The 17,187-nt window shown below is 37.7% G+C and overlaps 2 protein-coding genes across 2 annotated transcripts in view; both read right to left on the reverse strand.

The window, feature by feature from the left end:
- The window catches only part of plxnc1 (plexin C1), a 106,819-nt gene that overhangs the window by 71,775 nt on the left and 17,857 nt on the right, over window positions 1-17,187 (reverse strand). Inside the window, exon 2 of the mRNA XM_036576708.1 lies at window positions 2,052-2,180. Coding sequence (XP_036432601.1) covers window positions 2,052-2,180 — 129 coding nt within the window. The remainder of the gene's footprint in view (window positions 1-2,051; window positions 2,181-17,187) is intronic.
- The window catches only part of LOC118812031 (plexin-C1-like), a 45,451-nt gene continuing 43,124 nt past the window's right edge, over window positions 14,861-17,187 (reverse strand). The window contains exons 12-14 of the mRNA XM_036576710.1: window positions 16,866-17,036; window positions 16,508-16,669; window positions 14,861-15,026 (exon numbers count right to left, since the gene is read on the reverse strand). Of these exons, the coding sequence (XP_036432603.1) occupies window positions 14,943-15,026; window positions 16,508-16,669; window positions 16,866-17,036 (417 nt within the window). The 3' untranslated portion in view covers window positions 14,861-14,942. The remainder of the gene's footprint in view (window positions 15,027-16,507; window positions 16,670-16,865; window positions 17,037-17,187) is intronic.

Here is a 17,187-nt window from a genome sequence, read left to right on the forward strand (position 1 = left end):
ACCTAAAACACTTCAAAGCATGCGCTACTTCACATCATTGAAAATCTGTGAGTAGATTTTAACCATGGTGTCAATGCAAGACAGACCAAGAACATATGTGAACTAGAAACATGAACCAGAAGCACAGTTGAACTGGAAGCAAGAGTGGGTGAAACTTCCCAAAAAACAGGAATAGAAAAACTCTCAAAAGGCATTTGCAAGCTGTGATATCTGCCACAGGGGATGTTACCTAGAACTGACTTAGGAAGGTCACAATTAAGCTACTAATGATGTTGTTAAGGCTGAGTTAAACCCAAGTTTAACTTGCTAACTCAAGAATACAGCATCATGGCAGTCTATACTCACTGTTATATGGTCTAATACAGGTTATACACAAAAGAGACAAAATGACACTTAAATGACTTTCACAGAGTTCAAAACATGCTACAGTGAGTCATCTAACCTCTACATACTCCCAAAACATACTGCAACTCACAAATGACCCTATGTGGTGTGGCTGCTTATTTGTTACTCTGCAGAGCAGGTGCTGTGAATATTTTGCACATTGTCAGAGTTTAAACTGGAAGTGAGGTGGATAAAGAGAGTTAAAGAGATAACATAATGTTTCAATATTTATAATACAAACATGGTTAAAAAAGCAGACATGCAGTGTTGAAAAGGAGACGTGTATATAAATTAGTGAGAAACCTACTTGCTAGTAGTCACACACCAGCCACAGGAAGGATCCTCAGAAGCTCTGCAGTCTCTCAAAGTGCTGTACAGACCACACTGAGTCACTGCTACCCGCCTGATCTACAACACAGACATATACAACCAATTTAATCTAACAATAATTGTTAAGGTATTAGCTCTAAAACACCTTCCTGAAATTACTGTAGTTTGTTAGCTGACTTTAAATAAACCTGAGTTGTCATTGCCTTAAATTCCTTATTTCAGGGTCCAGAGTTAAAGATCTCTCATGTAAGTTGTCTTTAATGATACTTATGTCATCTTCTGATGATGGGTGTTTGGCTCTAAGACTCACCTGATTTCCCAAAGCTATGTAGATGTATTTATGATCCACTGGATCAAAGTGCATTCTGGGAATCACCATCCTGTCATCAGTAGATTTGTACAGCACCGTCAAACAGCCAGAATTCAAAGCCTTGTCCAGTACAATCTGGAAACACGAGCAGAAGAAAAGAATAAGAAATAGTGATAAGATTTTATTGGCCTCTGGGAACCAGTCAGAATGGAAAAATAAACAGGAATCAATGTTTGCCCAACTAAAACAAACAATAAAGGCCATAGGAACTGTTCAGCATAGGACTTTTGAAGGTTTTTGTTTTTTGAAAAATAAAGTATGTACAGTGGTGTTCGAAAGTTTGTAAACCCTTTTCTATATTTTCTATATTTCTGCTTAAACTTGACCTAGAACTTCATCTGATTTTCACACAAGTCCTAATAGTAGATAAAATGAACCAAAGTAAACAGTGATCCAGAGTCTCCTTCATTTGTACACAATCTGTCTGACTGTGGATCAGTGGAGTCCAAACTCTTTAGAGATGGTTTTGTAATCTTTTCCAGCCTGATGAGCATCAACAACTCTTCTTCTGAGGTCCTCAGAAATCTCTTTTGTTTGTGCCATGATACACTTCCGCAAACATGTGTTGTGAAGATCAGACTGTGATAGATCCCTGTTCTTTAAATAAAACAGGGTCACTCACACCTGATTGCCGTCCCATTGATTGAAAACACCTGACTCTAATTTCACCTTCTAATTATCTGCTAATCCTAAAGGTTCACATACTTTTGCCACTCACAGATATGTGATATTGGGTCATTTTGCTCAATAAATAAAAGACGAAGTCTAATATTTTTGTCTCGATTGTTTAATTTGGTTCTCTTTATCTTCCGTTGTGACGTGAAAATCTGATGAGGTTTTAGGTCAAATGTATGCAGAAATATGAAAAATTCACAAACTTTTATTTAATTTAAAATTTTATTAATAATAACACTTATTATTACTTTCTTGAGTGATTTTGTCTTAGAAGATGGACAGAAAGTCAGACCTTCATCAGTTGTCCATTTGCAGTTCCGATGTAGAGCTCAATCCAGGATCCTCTCTTTTCTGCTGCTACAGATGACATTGAACTGTGTTTGAGCACCACAGCACGAGGACTCAGAACATGATCTCCTTTCTGCAGAGACCAGAAACATGTTGAGGGAAAGAAATGTCAGATCTGATCTACATCATCTGATTTTAGAGGCTGAGTGACATGAAGCATAAAATGCAGAGCATTTCAAATGTTAAAAATCATAGCTTATATTTTATTCACTAGTAGTTTCTCACCTGAGCTGTGCACTGTGGTGTACAGCTGAAATATGAAGGTACTCGGTCTTTGATCTGACTGAGGTCGTAAATGGCCAAAGCAGTGTTCTGGGGGTCGTGCGCTTCTTGCGCAGTGAATATTCCCGCCCAGAGAAGAGGAGATCCAGAGGAGAGAACTGCAGAGGAGGATAAGAGCTTTTTACGGTCTTTATCATCACAGCACTGTAGCACTGCACCTTGTAGAGATCTGGTCATTTCTGTTTTACTGCGACTGTTATTCATCCTTAAGACCACCACAGCTGGAACTGTTCCAGACTTAACGTTCACCAGCAGGTACGAGTGAGAGGGAGGAGATGATTGGAACCCGTCAATCCACTCAGCATCACTCTGTGGAGAAATGCCGGCTTCGTTTGAAGAGGCTACTTTAGAGAAAATTCCTCCATGTTGAGAGTCCAGAGTGTTCCGCAGAGACACTCCACCATCGGAGACACAACGATCAGGAACCTTTTCTCTGGCAACCAACATATAAGTTTCTTTACCTTCATCAAAATCTACAATAAAAGAAACAGATGATTTATTAACAGATGGTCCGACAGACAAATCTTCCCTGTAGAGACTTCTGCTGATGTCGTTGATGTCCAGGAGTTCACAGTATCCACAGTCAGAAGTTCCGCAGGTTATCAGGGTCTTATTCGCGTCGAAAGGCAGTAAAATATTAACTTGGTTCTGATGTGTGTGGTCAGATATGTCTTTGTGTTTTTCCTCTACTAGATCGAGCCTCATCTGGAGGAGCTGAGAGTCGGTGACGACGAACACTTTCCCGTTTCCAACAGCAAAGTTCCTGATCTCTCCTTTAACGCTGAACTCCGTTAAGGAGGAAACAGCGCTTTGGAATAAGAGCAGCATTCCCAGATAAACAGTCCTCATCCTGCAGGTCTGAGTGGAGCTCAAACTCAGACAGAGTCAGTCTGATCTACAAGTGGAGCTGAGAGAAGATCAGGACTAATGTCTGCAGAGCGTCTCTGCTCTAAGTGGATGGAGGTGAGAACTTCCGTGTTCAATGTGTTTGTAGCTCATCCTCACATCATTAGTATCAGACTGAAGTGATACAGCTGCTGAGCTCTTTAGTGCAGAGTTTAAATATTGATAACAAGCTTTTTCAGCTCTGAGTTCTGTTTCTCAAAACTCTACACGGTTCAGTAACACTCTGAGGACCAAACCATGATCTGTTTATTTTATTTTATTTTATTTTATGTTATTTAAATACAGAATGCACTCAGTGAGCACAATTTCCCAAATTATTTAATTCTCTTCTCACTCAGTCTCAGCTTTTTTTCCTGTAGCCCGTCATAAAACTGTTACACTGAAGTCCAGAATCTAACATGAAAATAACCTGCATATTAGTGTGTGAAATCACCAAATAATGATAATGGTTACAGAGAAAAACTGCTGATTAAACTGCTGATGAAATGAAATCAGCCAATCAAGGCTGATTTCTGTCTCAGCTGAGGTCCTAAACAGGTGTTGATCATATAAAAAGGGGTCACCTCTGGAGTTATTGTGCTAATAATGAACCCAGCACTGTGTATAAACAAGAGAGGACATTATCTGTGATGTGGACGAGAATAAAGAGTGGACATTATCTCTGATGTGGGTGAGAATAAAGAGAGGATTTTATCTGTAATGAGAACATGTGGCCAAATGATACAGACCAGGTGAGCATTGTTTTTTTCTATTACTTAATTTGTTTCTATATAGTGGATTTATCATTCTGTTTTGTTTTTCTGCTGTAATGAGTTTGGAAAAGTGAACAAGGCACTGGAAAATGCTTTTTAAGTGGCCGTATAAAACAGTAATCATAATGATGAGTATTAAACATGCTTCACTAGATGTGATCTTGGATGAGCGACTCAGATTTTCCACACCATCAAACAGGATTCAGGTAAAACTCATGGAAGCTGATTCTGATCATTATATGACAGCACTGATGATGTTTATGACTTTTGTAACGTCTTTGTTTTTTCACGGTTCAGTGCTGCTCCCCAGTGGTGCAACTCAGAATGTCTGTCTGTCCCTCTGTCTGTCTGTCTGTCTGTCAGTCTCTTTTTACGGTTTGTAGTCATTTTTAGTGTGAACATGTGAACATAACAGAATAAAGCCAAGAGAGCATCTTCAGAGTGATTCAGATCAGCAGAGTTTGAGGATTATTTTTTCATTATGCTGTAAATGTCTATGTGATTGTTAAACCCATATTTTCTCATATAGAAAAACAATGTTTTGAAACAAATTTCTAATATATATTTTTAGAATAATACAAATATTTGAAATTGGCCCAATAAATGTCACCCACATCTATAAACAAATATTTTAAAAATAACTGTTAAAATCTATTTTTGAATGTCTGTATATGAAGAGTAATGAATCAAAGACAACAATAATTTGATGAAATGTGTTATTTTATTAGTACACTTGTAAAAAACTGCACTGATTTTGTTGTAATTTCTCATTACTAGTAAACAGTTGAATGTGCTAAATATTTCTTGTAGTTCTGTTTTTAAATCAATTGAACAGTGTTGATTACTGAAGTGTTTTCGTCAATACATATCATAATATATATTTTTTAAAACATAAACATTACCACTGATATTTAGGAATATATTGCAATATAGATAATATGTTTAGATATTAATGTGTTTATTTATAGATAGTACAGAACATTTATCATATATTTTCTTTGCTGTAAATATGTATTTTTCTGCGTGGGTTGTATTTGAGTCACTAAAGCTGCTCTATCATTTCATCCTGTAGTTCCCATTTTAACCAGCAGGTGATGCTACACACCCACAGTATGAACACTTAGAGCTTTCTCACGTCCCATTTCTTTGAGATCATCCACACTCAGTGAGCTGTATGACAGAAGATAAAATGTCTGACATGAAGCCACACAAAAATGAACTCCTGAGCTTTAAGGTACATATTTTAACGTTTACTTTGTCACTAAATGAAATGTTTCCTACTGACAGCTAATCATGAAAACAATTAATGAAGCAGAAGTATGTTAATGATATTCATCAAAACATCAGCAGGTAACCGCGTTACAGATCACGTTCACACACAAAGGAACCTCGAGGAATTGGATGTTTTGCAATGTGGCCACATTGTTCAGACAGAAATAAACATCGACGTCAAACTCTTACACAGCTGGTTCACTGCTTTCCTGTTCTGGTGTGAGGAATTAGAGATCGAGATCATTGACACTAAGGCCTTTGTTTAAATTAGAAACTACATGAAGTATTTTTATCTGTGGAAGTTGCAGTGAAAACTTTACATAAATCTTAATTTGAACACTCGTGTCATTTATACCTACTTTAAACTCTGTGTAGCTGTCCTGAATGTTTCCATCAGCACATAACACAGCCTGTGTCTGTGTAAAGTAAACGCCAACAACGAGGTTAAATGTTGTGTCTGATTTACTGAAGATCTGCTCATAAAGACAATTTTATGATGCTTAAATAAGTAATTTACACAAAAAATGGATAAAATTAAAGGAGAAGGTGAAAAATAATGACAGATAAAGAATATTACTGTAAAAAGATAACAGACTGTTTCCTCACTCTGTACTGAAGGAGTAAAATATGAGTATCTGAGCTCTGAGTTTGAGGTTTTCTCCTTCATCAGCTCTCTTGGGTGTTGGAAGTGTCCTGACCTGGACCAGGACATCCAAAAATGGAATTTATTAAATATATAAGCATGGCTCCTGCGAAAGGATGATTAATGAAGTGTGTGGTTACCTAAGCACGAGTCATTTGTGACACCAGATCTGAGACATGGCAATGGTTTTCCTGAGACTCAAAGTTGTTTAGCTTGAGGAATGATGCCATTCTGACTCTGGTCTGAGGATATCCTAAAATGTACCCTGTAGCCCCACCTAGTGCTAACATATATTTGCATGTTTGTCAATTTGTTAGTCATTTTGATTTTAGTTTTGACACATATTACGCATTTCATGAAGAAAGGCAAAGCCAAAGTGAAGCTTGCATTTTCTCTTCTCTATTAGCTTTTCCATTTTAGATATGCCATGAAATACCAGAATAAGGACTAAAATGAAATGACAGATAGATGTTTTAAATGTACTTTTACTTTTGTCACAAACCACTGGTGCTATATATATATCGCAAATATAGGTATTTCATTTCATTTTTAATTTTGGCAGGATATTTGCACAGATGTTTGGGGAAAAAAATGGCAAAAAGAGGTCTGCATTTACATTTTATTGTTTTAATTTTAACTTCTTTTTTGGCCGTATTTGCCTTCCATAATAACAGCGCCTAATGCCAAACGAGTCAGTGATAGGTCAGTTATGTATAATCACCAGAACAGAACCTAAAGTCAAACACAGAGTCTCACAGTGATAGTTCAGTTATTGGAACAGCACTCAGGGGAATTCATAATGACAAGCATTGTAGTGTCTTGGGGAAGAAGTCAGCGGCAATAACACACTTGCTATAACCAAGTTCACTTCTCTGTGAACTCTTTCTACTGGACCGATTCCAGTGCACCATTTTTAGTGAGATCAGCACTTCTCAAGGATTTCAGGACATCCCTCAAATGCTGCATATGCCGCTGAAAGTAATTACTATTAATGACAGTATTATCCACGTAGGCAGCAGCATATATACCATGAGGGTGGAGAATTCGGTCCATCAGTCATTGGGAGTGTGAGAAATTGGTGTAAACTGAACAGAGTGGAGAAAGACATTTTTTCTTAGGACACTGAAGTTTAGAGAATCTGCCAGTACCCCTTGATTAAATCCAGTGTTGAATAAAAGCGAGCAGCACCTAACCGATCGAGCAGCTCAGCACTATGTGGCATTGGATAGGTATCAAATTTAGACATTGCACTGACTTTTCTGTAGGCAATACAGAGCCGAACACAAGCACTAACACCACGAGGCTGCTCCAGTCACTGTGTGACTCCTTGATTACCCCTTGAGCCTGGACTTGCTGTAAATCAAAAAGACTATTTTGGTTTGGTTTTGTCCTACGTGCTCTTACGCACCAACATTTTCTAACTTGTTCAGACCATATCTTTTTTGACCTGAAGTTGAACTTGGTGTATGTTCAGATGCATAAACCCATGCAGTGTGTTTGAATGCATTGCATTCAGTGAAAGCTTTAGCTGTAGTTTAGAATATCTCTATATATAATGTGTTTACAGCTTTGTGCAGAAACGGATCGTTTAGGGATGAATGGAGTGAAAACATGCTACAGTGCTGTGCTAATGTCTGAGTACAGCCATGGTAACAAAATGATTTTGTGCAATATAAGCTTATACATGTAAATTTGTTTTGCTGTGGAAATAAATTCATGCAAAGTAGAAAAAGAGATATGTTGTGGAATTTGAGCATGCAGTGTGAAATGTGATGTACATAAGAGATCTACATAAACACATCATGAGATAAACCTACTTGTTTGTTGTTACACACCAGCCACAGAGAGGGTCCAGAGAAGCACTGCAATCTCTCAAAGTGCTGTACGTACCACTCTGAATCACTGCAACACGCCTAATTTTGGAAGGAAATTTTGTCTGTTTAGGATGTTTCTGTAATACTGTTTTCTTATCTGGAGTTAGATTTAGATTATGAACTTAGGAACTGTTACTCTATAATAGCTACTGTCCTAAATCTGGTCCTAAGTGAAGCTGTTTAGTCATGGTGACTAAACAGATGAGACAAGGTTTGAAAGTTAGGGTGTTTCTGTAATACAGACCCAGGATCCTTTCTTTTCTGCTGCTACAGGTGTGTTTGAACACCACAGCATGAGAAGTCAGAACATGATTTCCTTTCTGTAGATCAAAAACACACTGACAGATATGAAATGTCAAATTCTGACTGTCTACATAATCTGATTTTAGATGCTGAAAGCCATGTAGCATAAAATGCACATTATTTGAAATGAATTGTATTAGATATTTATTAGTAGTTTATGACCTCAGCTGAACATTGTGGTTTACATTTAAAAGGACGATTTTGGTCTTTGAGCTGGTGAGTTAAAGCAGTGCTACTTTTCATGTGAATGGATTAGGAATCCCAGAATTGCATCCATTGTAAATCTTATATACAGCAACATCATTAAAATATGTTACTATGCTTATGCTTGGCTTATTTCATTTTGGAAGAGAAATACGCCCTCGCTCCAGTGTTAATGGAGAAACTTACCAGGTTAACTTACCATTTTCCTCGAGGCGGTTAAACAGAAGAAACAGAGGCAGGCTTGAGCCAATAGTTTACATTATTGGATGATCTGTCCACAGCTTAAAGATGCATGAAAGTAATTCTGTTTGTCTGCAAATTGTTTTCTTTTAACTTGTTTTCTGTTAATGTATAATGTTAGTCCATCTTGTGAATCAGTTCTGACTTAAGAACACTGTTCAGCAGTGCAGTAGATCTTTTTTCCAGCCATTGTGTTGCAGCTTTCTGAGCATTGAATGGCTTCCCCTAGCAAAACATTAATGTTGTGATTACATCAGGTATTACAAACAAAAAAGTGTCAGTGGCCAGTAAGCTACTTCAAATGGTTACACTTTAGCCATTTTGTTATGTTAACAAAAAGCAGTTCATAGGCTATAACCACTCAATTTATTAAACCTACAGCAAAGACCATAACAAACCATATCAAAAACTACCAATGTATACTGAGAACAAAGTTACCTTTTGACAAAATACAAAGTTTCTGAACAGGATGTTTTTTTTTAAGTAGCAGTCTGTCTGCAGTCTGTCATTATGGCTCTATTTTTCTGTACACCATGTAAATATGCTCAGATAGTGTGCATAATGTATATGTGACATCAGTGACTGTGTGAGATACAGTATTACCTATATTAAGTATAATCTATCATGTTTCATAAAACAGTGCAGTTTTCCTGTTTGCACTGTGTTCACTCACATTCTTTTTTTAAAAAAAGATCTTTTGGAAATGTTTTTTCTTTTGTCTTTATTTAATTATACAAGTAATCCAAAAGTAAAAAAAAGCAATCAGATTACATTACTTCAATATAGTAATCCTTTGGATTAGGTTACAATGATATTAACAGGTAATCAGTAATCTGTACCGTAAAATATTTTTAAAGTAACCCTGCTCCTGCATTAGTGTGACATGTAACAGAAACAGAATAGCAGCTACTCCTCAGCTGAGAATGTCAGTGCAGAATGTGATCAGACTGTGTCAGCAATAACAGTCTGTCCACAAATGCACATCTGAGTGTTCAGACGTGAAAAACCACAAGCTCCACTGGTGCTCAGAGATGTTTAAAAAGTGCTGTGGTCAGAGTCACTTTTTACCACATTCTCAACAAGTACATATGTGGGTAAAGGGGTTACTTCTGCTCTCTGTGTTGACTGAAGTGATGACACCAACATATCAGCTCAGAGGGGAGGGGGCATTTATTTTCTTAGCCTGTATAAAGAGCACACAGGGCAAAATAACTGGCTTTGCTAATTTTTCTGTCTCATTCAGCTGCGTTTCTCTCAAAATGATACTTTTTTTTAAAAAGGACTACATTTCTCAATTATCTTTCAGAAATAAATAAATAATTAATTTAAAAAACACATATATTTATAACAAAATGTACGTTTACTGTACAGTATGAAATTCATTTACTTCATACACTTTCGTTGCAACACATCTATTACACTTCTTAAGCTATCAAAAACAAACAGAATTATCATACCTTGAATGAAAGCTCCAGCAGTTGTCTACATGCTGTAGCACTGGGGGTTCTCCCAAGAAACATGGAGGAGGCAAGGTTCAGGTTCCGCTTACAAATGACAGGGGAAAAACACAGCCTATGCTCTCTTATGCTCTCTACCTGAAAACACACTACACCGCCCATTTTCTGGCTAGGCCCTCACAGTCCCCTACAAGAACCCCTGCCCTTCAAAATAACAGTCATTGCCAACAAATACTATGTCTGACCTGGCATGCTCTGACGCCTCATTACCCCCCTCTCTCTCAAAGGGCAGCGATTGGGAGGCATCGGCATAGCTCTGGTGACACCAGGGAGCCTAGAAGAGTTCTTTGTATGGCCAAAGAGCGTTGGCTGGGTCCTGGGAGGTTGCGTTCTGGAGGGCCCCAAGGACTAGGTCGCACTACCTGATCCTCCAGATACAGGGCCATATGGTCTCAAAGCAGTGCCATGTGGCACCAAGTTTTGCTTGGACTTTGTAGACTAAATTTGCAGCTGTCAGTGTTTCAGCAGCCCACAAAAATCATTGGGTCTCATTCACCAATAGCTTTCTAAGTTTTTCGTAAATTTGATCCTGAGAAAGGTCCTAAGAAAAAGTCTTGGTCAGATTCATGACGTGTTCTTAAACTGCAGAAATGTTTGCACCTTTGTGCTCTTGAATGTGTGTACATTCTGTTCTTACCTCAGAATAAATTAAACTGGCTCCCCCGGCTTTCCTTTTATACACTTTCAAGTATAAAATACTATTTACACTTTGGCTTGGCTGAATACTTGATGGTTATCATTTACTGAGAGATGTGCATCCATATTGCCCAGTATGCCCAGCTAATCAACATTTTAAATTCAGTATTTAATCAGTAGTGAATGCCAATCCATTGCTTTCCATTTTGCATTAGTCCAGAGATGGAACTGAACCTTGACTGAGACACTAGATAATCGTTGTCTTGTTTTAAAATGCTGTGCACCTATGAGGAGTGTGCCATCATACCCATATATTATCTGGACTGGACTTCTCTCCACAGAGGCTGCTGCTACAAAGCGGGAGTTTCATTTCTTGCATAAGCATATGAACACACACAGTGTGGTTATCTTTTCTGAGCTGCATCAAACTTGGAGAGGAGAGAACACGAGTTTATCTGATTGCTGTTCTTGCGATTCACTCTCTTGTGTTTTCTTGTGATTCTTCAGAAATCTGTCTTGGCAGCCGGAAACACTGTCCAACTGAAACACTGGCCAGTTTTGACTGAAACTGCTCGTGACTGAAGCTCTTGCTTTCTGTGTTTCAATAATGAAACTTCTTTTAAAGTCATTTGGATTTTGTCTTGTTGGCCAGCTTGATCCAAAGTTAAGTTCAACTGGGCCTGCTCAGTATTTTTCTATAACCCACAAAGCCAAAGGCGAAAGGTTACAAACTACATTTCCTGTCCTTACAGTACTCCAGTACATTTATCCCTGTAGCATTACTTTTTTGTGTGGAATTAAATCACTATACTTTTACTTGAGTTCATTTCTAATTAAGTATTTTTACTTTGTTACTTTAAACAACAAATCCACCTTCAGAGTCAGATCAGAATCAGAGATGATGCATCAGAGGCTTTATTCTGTTGTTTCATCAGAGAACACAGCCTGACTCTGCTCTCTCTCTATCTTACTCTGACTAACAGCCTTTGTGTTTATATGTCTGTGTGAGAGGCTGTTTAGCTGTTTAACTACAAATAAAGTAAAAAGAGATGTCTGATTTTGTATAAAGTGTACCAGAGGAATATAAATCAATAAAGAAAAACAAAACTGGATAGAAGTGTACTGTACTGGCATCATTAAATTTATACAGTTTGAAGGCTGTGAATGTAATGTTTACTGTCTGTAGAAGTTCACACCTATGAGTTAATGTGATCTACTTATTATTTTGACTGTTAATCAAGTACTCTGTTTTTTTTTGTTTGTTTTTTTAAAGAAATAATAAACAGTTTCTCAACTAGAACAGCTGATCAGCTAGCTTACAGTCTAAAACATAGCTAACAGTCTAGACAATTCCATTATTAATATCATAGGCTTTTACAGCTAACAGGCAATAAGAGTACTTACTATATGATTCACTGTAAAACAGCAATATAAAAGACTGAAGTCACTTGAATGTCACTTGAACGGCTTACATGCTTCAAATGTGCCTGTTTTAGTCAGATCGACCAGATCTACTCTAGTATGGGAAGAATGTAAAAATTGTTGTTGCAGTGGTAATAAGGTGACCAAAAAGTACTTGTTTTTGCAATAAACAGTGCCATATTATGATATGTCCATATTATGATAAGTGAGTCCATAACATCACCGCAGATGTCTTTTGAAGACATGAGGTAACATAGACATGAGGATTAAAAGCAGGGGTGGGTTATGAGACTAAAACCAGGTGGTAGAGATGAAACGATATTAAAATTTCATATCACGATTATCATGACCAAAATTATCACGATTATCGGTATTATCGCGATATTGTTCAAATGTTTTGAAAAGTAAAATAAATAAAAAAAATAAATACTGACACAAACAAACTCGTTTCACCGACTTTTATATTAACACAAATAGAATTGGCAGCAATATGCACTTTTTGTTTGCATAAACATTAAAAAATGAGGTCAATACATTTTTAGTATTACTTTTGTATTACTTACAATACTTGTAATACTCTGTAAACAAAAGAACAGCAAATGTATTATTATTACAGTTATTATTATTATTATTATTATTATTATTATTACTGTTATTATTCTTTTTCTTCTTCTTCTTATTATTATTATTATTAATTACAATAACTAGGGATTTCCCTGCATAGAGAATTAAATCTCGACCAACTCTGAGGTGGGTCTTAATGGAAAATAACTACTTCTAAGAAGTGCTGCACTCGGGGGATTTCTGTCCGAACTGCAGCTGCACCATTATTGTGCTGCGGTGGCGCTGAACCCCTAATCAACACAGTGCACCAGGAAAAACAGCCAAAATCACAGAGGAATAGCGTGACCGCGCTGTGAGCTGCAGACACTGTAGAACTCACACAGTGTGTCTTCACCTGTGGAGCTGCTCTTCTAAAAGCATTTTAAAACTAAAACATAACTTAAAATTAACGCGCATCTGAGCTGCGGCAGAAACACTCCTACAGTTTAATCTCTGAAACTCTGCTTTTCCTAAAAGCAGCACACAGCGTTTACTCGCGTGAGGTCCCGTCTCAAAGCACACTATCTTCCCTATGTAGTGCACTTCGTGGATCATGAAATAGCAAATCCTTCACCCAAAGAGTGCAGAAAACGTTCGACTAAGTCATCTATAATCAACATTAACAACAGGCTACAAAGTCCCTATTTAAAACTCAACTGCTTGTTAATGATGATCGTGTTTGTTTGAACAGTAGTGCCCTATGTAGGGGACACAGAGTGATTTGAGACGGTGTTATTCTCCTCTCAGACAGTAAACACTGCAAGCGAGACGAGAAAGGGGAGCTGTGCAGATTGAATCTCTGCAGCGTCTCGTTCCAGCGCGTGTGTGACTGTTAACTCAGAGCTCATTTTGGAGACTCTGCTCCACAGAAATGTGTTAAAAGCTTTAGTTTCGATTCACAGTTGATTCACCGATTGTTTTTCTTTTTTTCTTTTTTTTGACGCTAAAAGCTTCATTTTATATGATTAACGAACCATAAGCAAAAGTTAAACCACACAAACCACGACATTTCTTCTATTTCGAAGTCCCCACAGACGTCTCCGTTAAGGTTAACCTTGCATTCTTTAAAAAGTAGCGGGTGGTGGTCGCGAAATGACTCGTAAGGTTTGATGTGTTGCCCCCTTTCCCCGCAATTTTCTTTCGGCCTGTTCTGCAGACAGGGTGGTCATCTTCAATTAACTTTCCTTCTGCATCCTTATAAAACCCAAAACATGACCGAACGTCAGACTTGGTCTTCTTAGAAGGCTGAAATATCTCCGAATCTCCGAGTTTTCGCACCGCGGTAATCGACCGCGGTTTTAACGATACTTTAAAGTTCAAACGGTACTACTAACCGTCATTAATTTTACCGCGGTTTACCGTGAAACCGGTAACCGTTTCATCTCTACCAGGTGGTAGGCAAATTTGTATAGATCTGATTTGTATAAGCATACAGTCTACTTGAAAGTAGGCTACCACGCAATCTAGAAATAGTTCATCCTTTTTTTAATTGCGGCACTTTTTCAGCCATCCACATATGACATATGGCACATGTTGATAGCAGCCATCTCTGTCTCTCCAGAACTGAAGCTAGCAAAAGGGTGTGTTTAGGGTCTGGCTATTGGGCTATACCTACGGGGCTCCTTTTTACTGCCAAAATATTTAATATGAATATAAATTATGGGCTCATACAACCACTGGATCTTTACAAAGTTACTTGGCACCCAATTTTATCAGTCAGCTTTCACCATATTTTATTACAACAGTTACCCTGGTTAAAATACATGAAACTGCCCCCCCCCTTTATTTAATAGGTAAAACAATGAATATTTTTATAATATATTGACTGCCAAAGTGGAAATGTCCCCAGTTTTCATTTCAGAAATCTGGTCACCTTACTATTGCTTAAATCAAATGCTAACAAAGACAGTAAAAAAGCCCATTACAGCACTTCTTGGTGTTACACTTTAATTGTGAACAGTACAGCATGTTTTCATGTTCAAAGGAAGAATGAATATTGAATAATCATTTATGGGTCTAGTCTAACATAACCTTAATGTTAATATTTAGCATATTAGCAACACTAATCATCATGATGGGTACACCACAGCATAATTGTAATTATGAATAATAACTGCTAAAAGCATAATGATCAAAGTCAAAAGAGAGAATTGGGACCACTTTCTTATAGGATACAGGAATTCATGGTGAATCTTGCACACAGAAGAAACTGTTTGTGTGTCTCCCATCCAATTCTAAAATTGTAGAAAAGTCACCAATGCTTATCTGAAACAGATAAAATAGGGAGAACCGTGAAAATAAGAAACTGTTCTGATTTTAATCAAGATAGATTTTAAATAATAAGATATAATTGTTTTTATAACTGTGTTTTATTCACTGCCATTGCATCCTCTTATAACTTACAACAATTGTATGCAAAAGTTTGGGCTTCCTTGTAAAATGTGTATGTTTCAATTTGAGCACAGTTATGAGGCCTTTCTGCTGATGCGCATCTCTATAGATTTAACTATTGTAGGAATATTTTACCTTCTGCTACATCAATAATTATGCAGTCTTAAAAGGCCAGGTTTGAGCTATGTTCTCCCTTTAAAGATGGATCAACTGTTACAGCAGCTGCTGGAGAGCATGACTCAACAACAAGATATGGCAAATAGGATCTCCTGGTCTCCAGGAAGACCATCCAGTCCTCACCCTCATCCCAAAAAGATGCCAAATTTGAGACCATTGTAGTCACATCTATGTCGCTCTTGAGACTGCAGAATGAAATATGTGGGACAAAAAGGAGCAGTTTCGGATACTGGCCCCTTTCTTCAGTGGGAGGTTCAAGTGACTTTCTTTCAAAGGGAACCTATTATGCTCCTTTTCAATGTTCATAACTTTATTTTTGGGATTTATTACAATAGATTTACCAAAAACACAATTTTTTCTCATACTGTACATCTCTATTCAACCAGACTCTTCACAGCCTCCAGCACTTGCTGTGCATTATGTGAGGGCACGCCAAGCTTGCTGGTATTTGGGCAATAAAGATTGTGTTATGAGATGACTTCACCTTGTAACAGAGAAAAGGGCTGGAATTCCAATAAGGCATTTCAGGCAGCTGAGAAAAGTGGTTTCTCAGGGACAGAGTTAATCCCTCTGGCATGTACCTTGAGCTGTATAACACACTTATATTAAAGCTTTATAACACCCTAAAGGAAAGGGGAAAAAGGGAAAGCATAATAGGTCCCCTTTAAAAAGGAAAGGATCCTAAACAGCTAAAGAAACCAGTTTCAATTTTCAGGAGGGGCCACTGAAAGGTGGTTACTTACCACCCCAAGAAGCTCAGGTTCAAAAAATTCCAACTGAGAGAAAAACAGCTCAAGTCTCACTATGATTCGCAGAACTGTGTTCATCTTATGCAGATTGATTGAGCCTTGCAGTGAGATATTGGTGACATGACAAGCTGGCCCTTTACCCTGTGAGCCACTCTGCATAGTAACCCTTTGCACACTCTAACCCTGTTTTTTTCCCCATGACATGTTTCACTCTCTTTACCTTTTTACTTTTTTTATACCTTTTTCCTCAATAGAATGGCCACCTACAGAGGAACGCTTGACAACTACTTTGACATTTTGTGCTCTGTGTTCAGAATATTTTCATCTCGTTATCAGCCAGTGATCTTACAGAAAACAAAGGCTGTATAAGCACTAGGCTCTCTTCATTATAACATATTTAAAGACAGATGTTAGCTTGATTATTCTTACCCTGAGTGACTCCACTTGTATTTTGACATCCGGCGTTCCCAAAATTTTACAAATGAGAGCAACAGACATGATTTTATCTATGATACATTCAAACTCCTTCTCTTCCTGCAATCCCCACACCTTCACATCCTCCACACGCATGTTCAACCTGTCCTGCTTTTTCTAGACAGAGAGAGAAGTGAAAAAAAGTTAAGCATCTCTGTATTTACCATGTGTAAGAATGTGTAAGTGAGCAGTTCTCAAGCTTTTAAAGTCTAAGGCCCCCTGTATGTTCAGTACATTTGACTGCACCGCTTGTGTAATCATTTGTGTTTTATCATGTTTAATAAGTTCTAAACATTCTATTTAAGATACTTACATTAATTAAAACAAGCACATAACTGACATCCTGAGCAGCAGAGAAGCTGAGGAATTCTGGATTTGGGAGGTAAGAGAGTTTATCTACACAGTCCACTGTTGAGCTCCCCACTCTGAGAGAGACACTGAACGGCCCAGAGCGGAGGAGAGGAGGAGAATGAAACCAGACACCCTGAAAGAAAGAGAGAGAGAGAGAGAGAGAGAGAGTGTCAGTGTATGTGTAGAAGAGACAGAGAGAGAGCAGGATCTCTGAAAGAGTAATGTGAGATGTGCGTCTCTGAGTTGACTTTAGAAGAATATTTCGGTTAAACTGAGCTCTGTAG

The sequence above is a fragment of the Colossoma macropomum genome, unplaced genomic scaffold (assembly GCF_904425465.1).
Source record: "Colossoma macropomum unplaced genomic scaffold, Colossoma_macropomum, whole genome shotgun sequence".
NCBI classification, from domain to species: domain Eukaryota; kingdom Metazoa; phylum Chordata; class Actinopteri; order Characiformes; family Serrasalmidae; genus Colossoma; species Colossoma macropomum.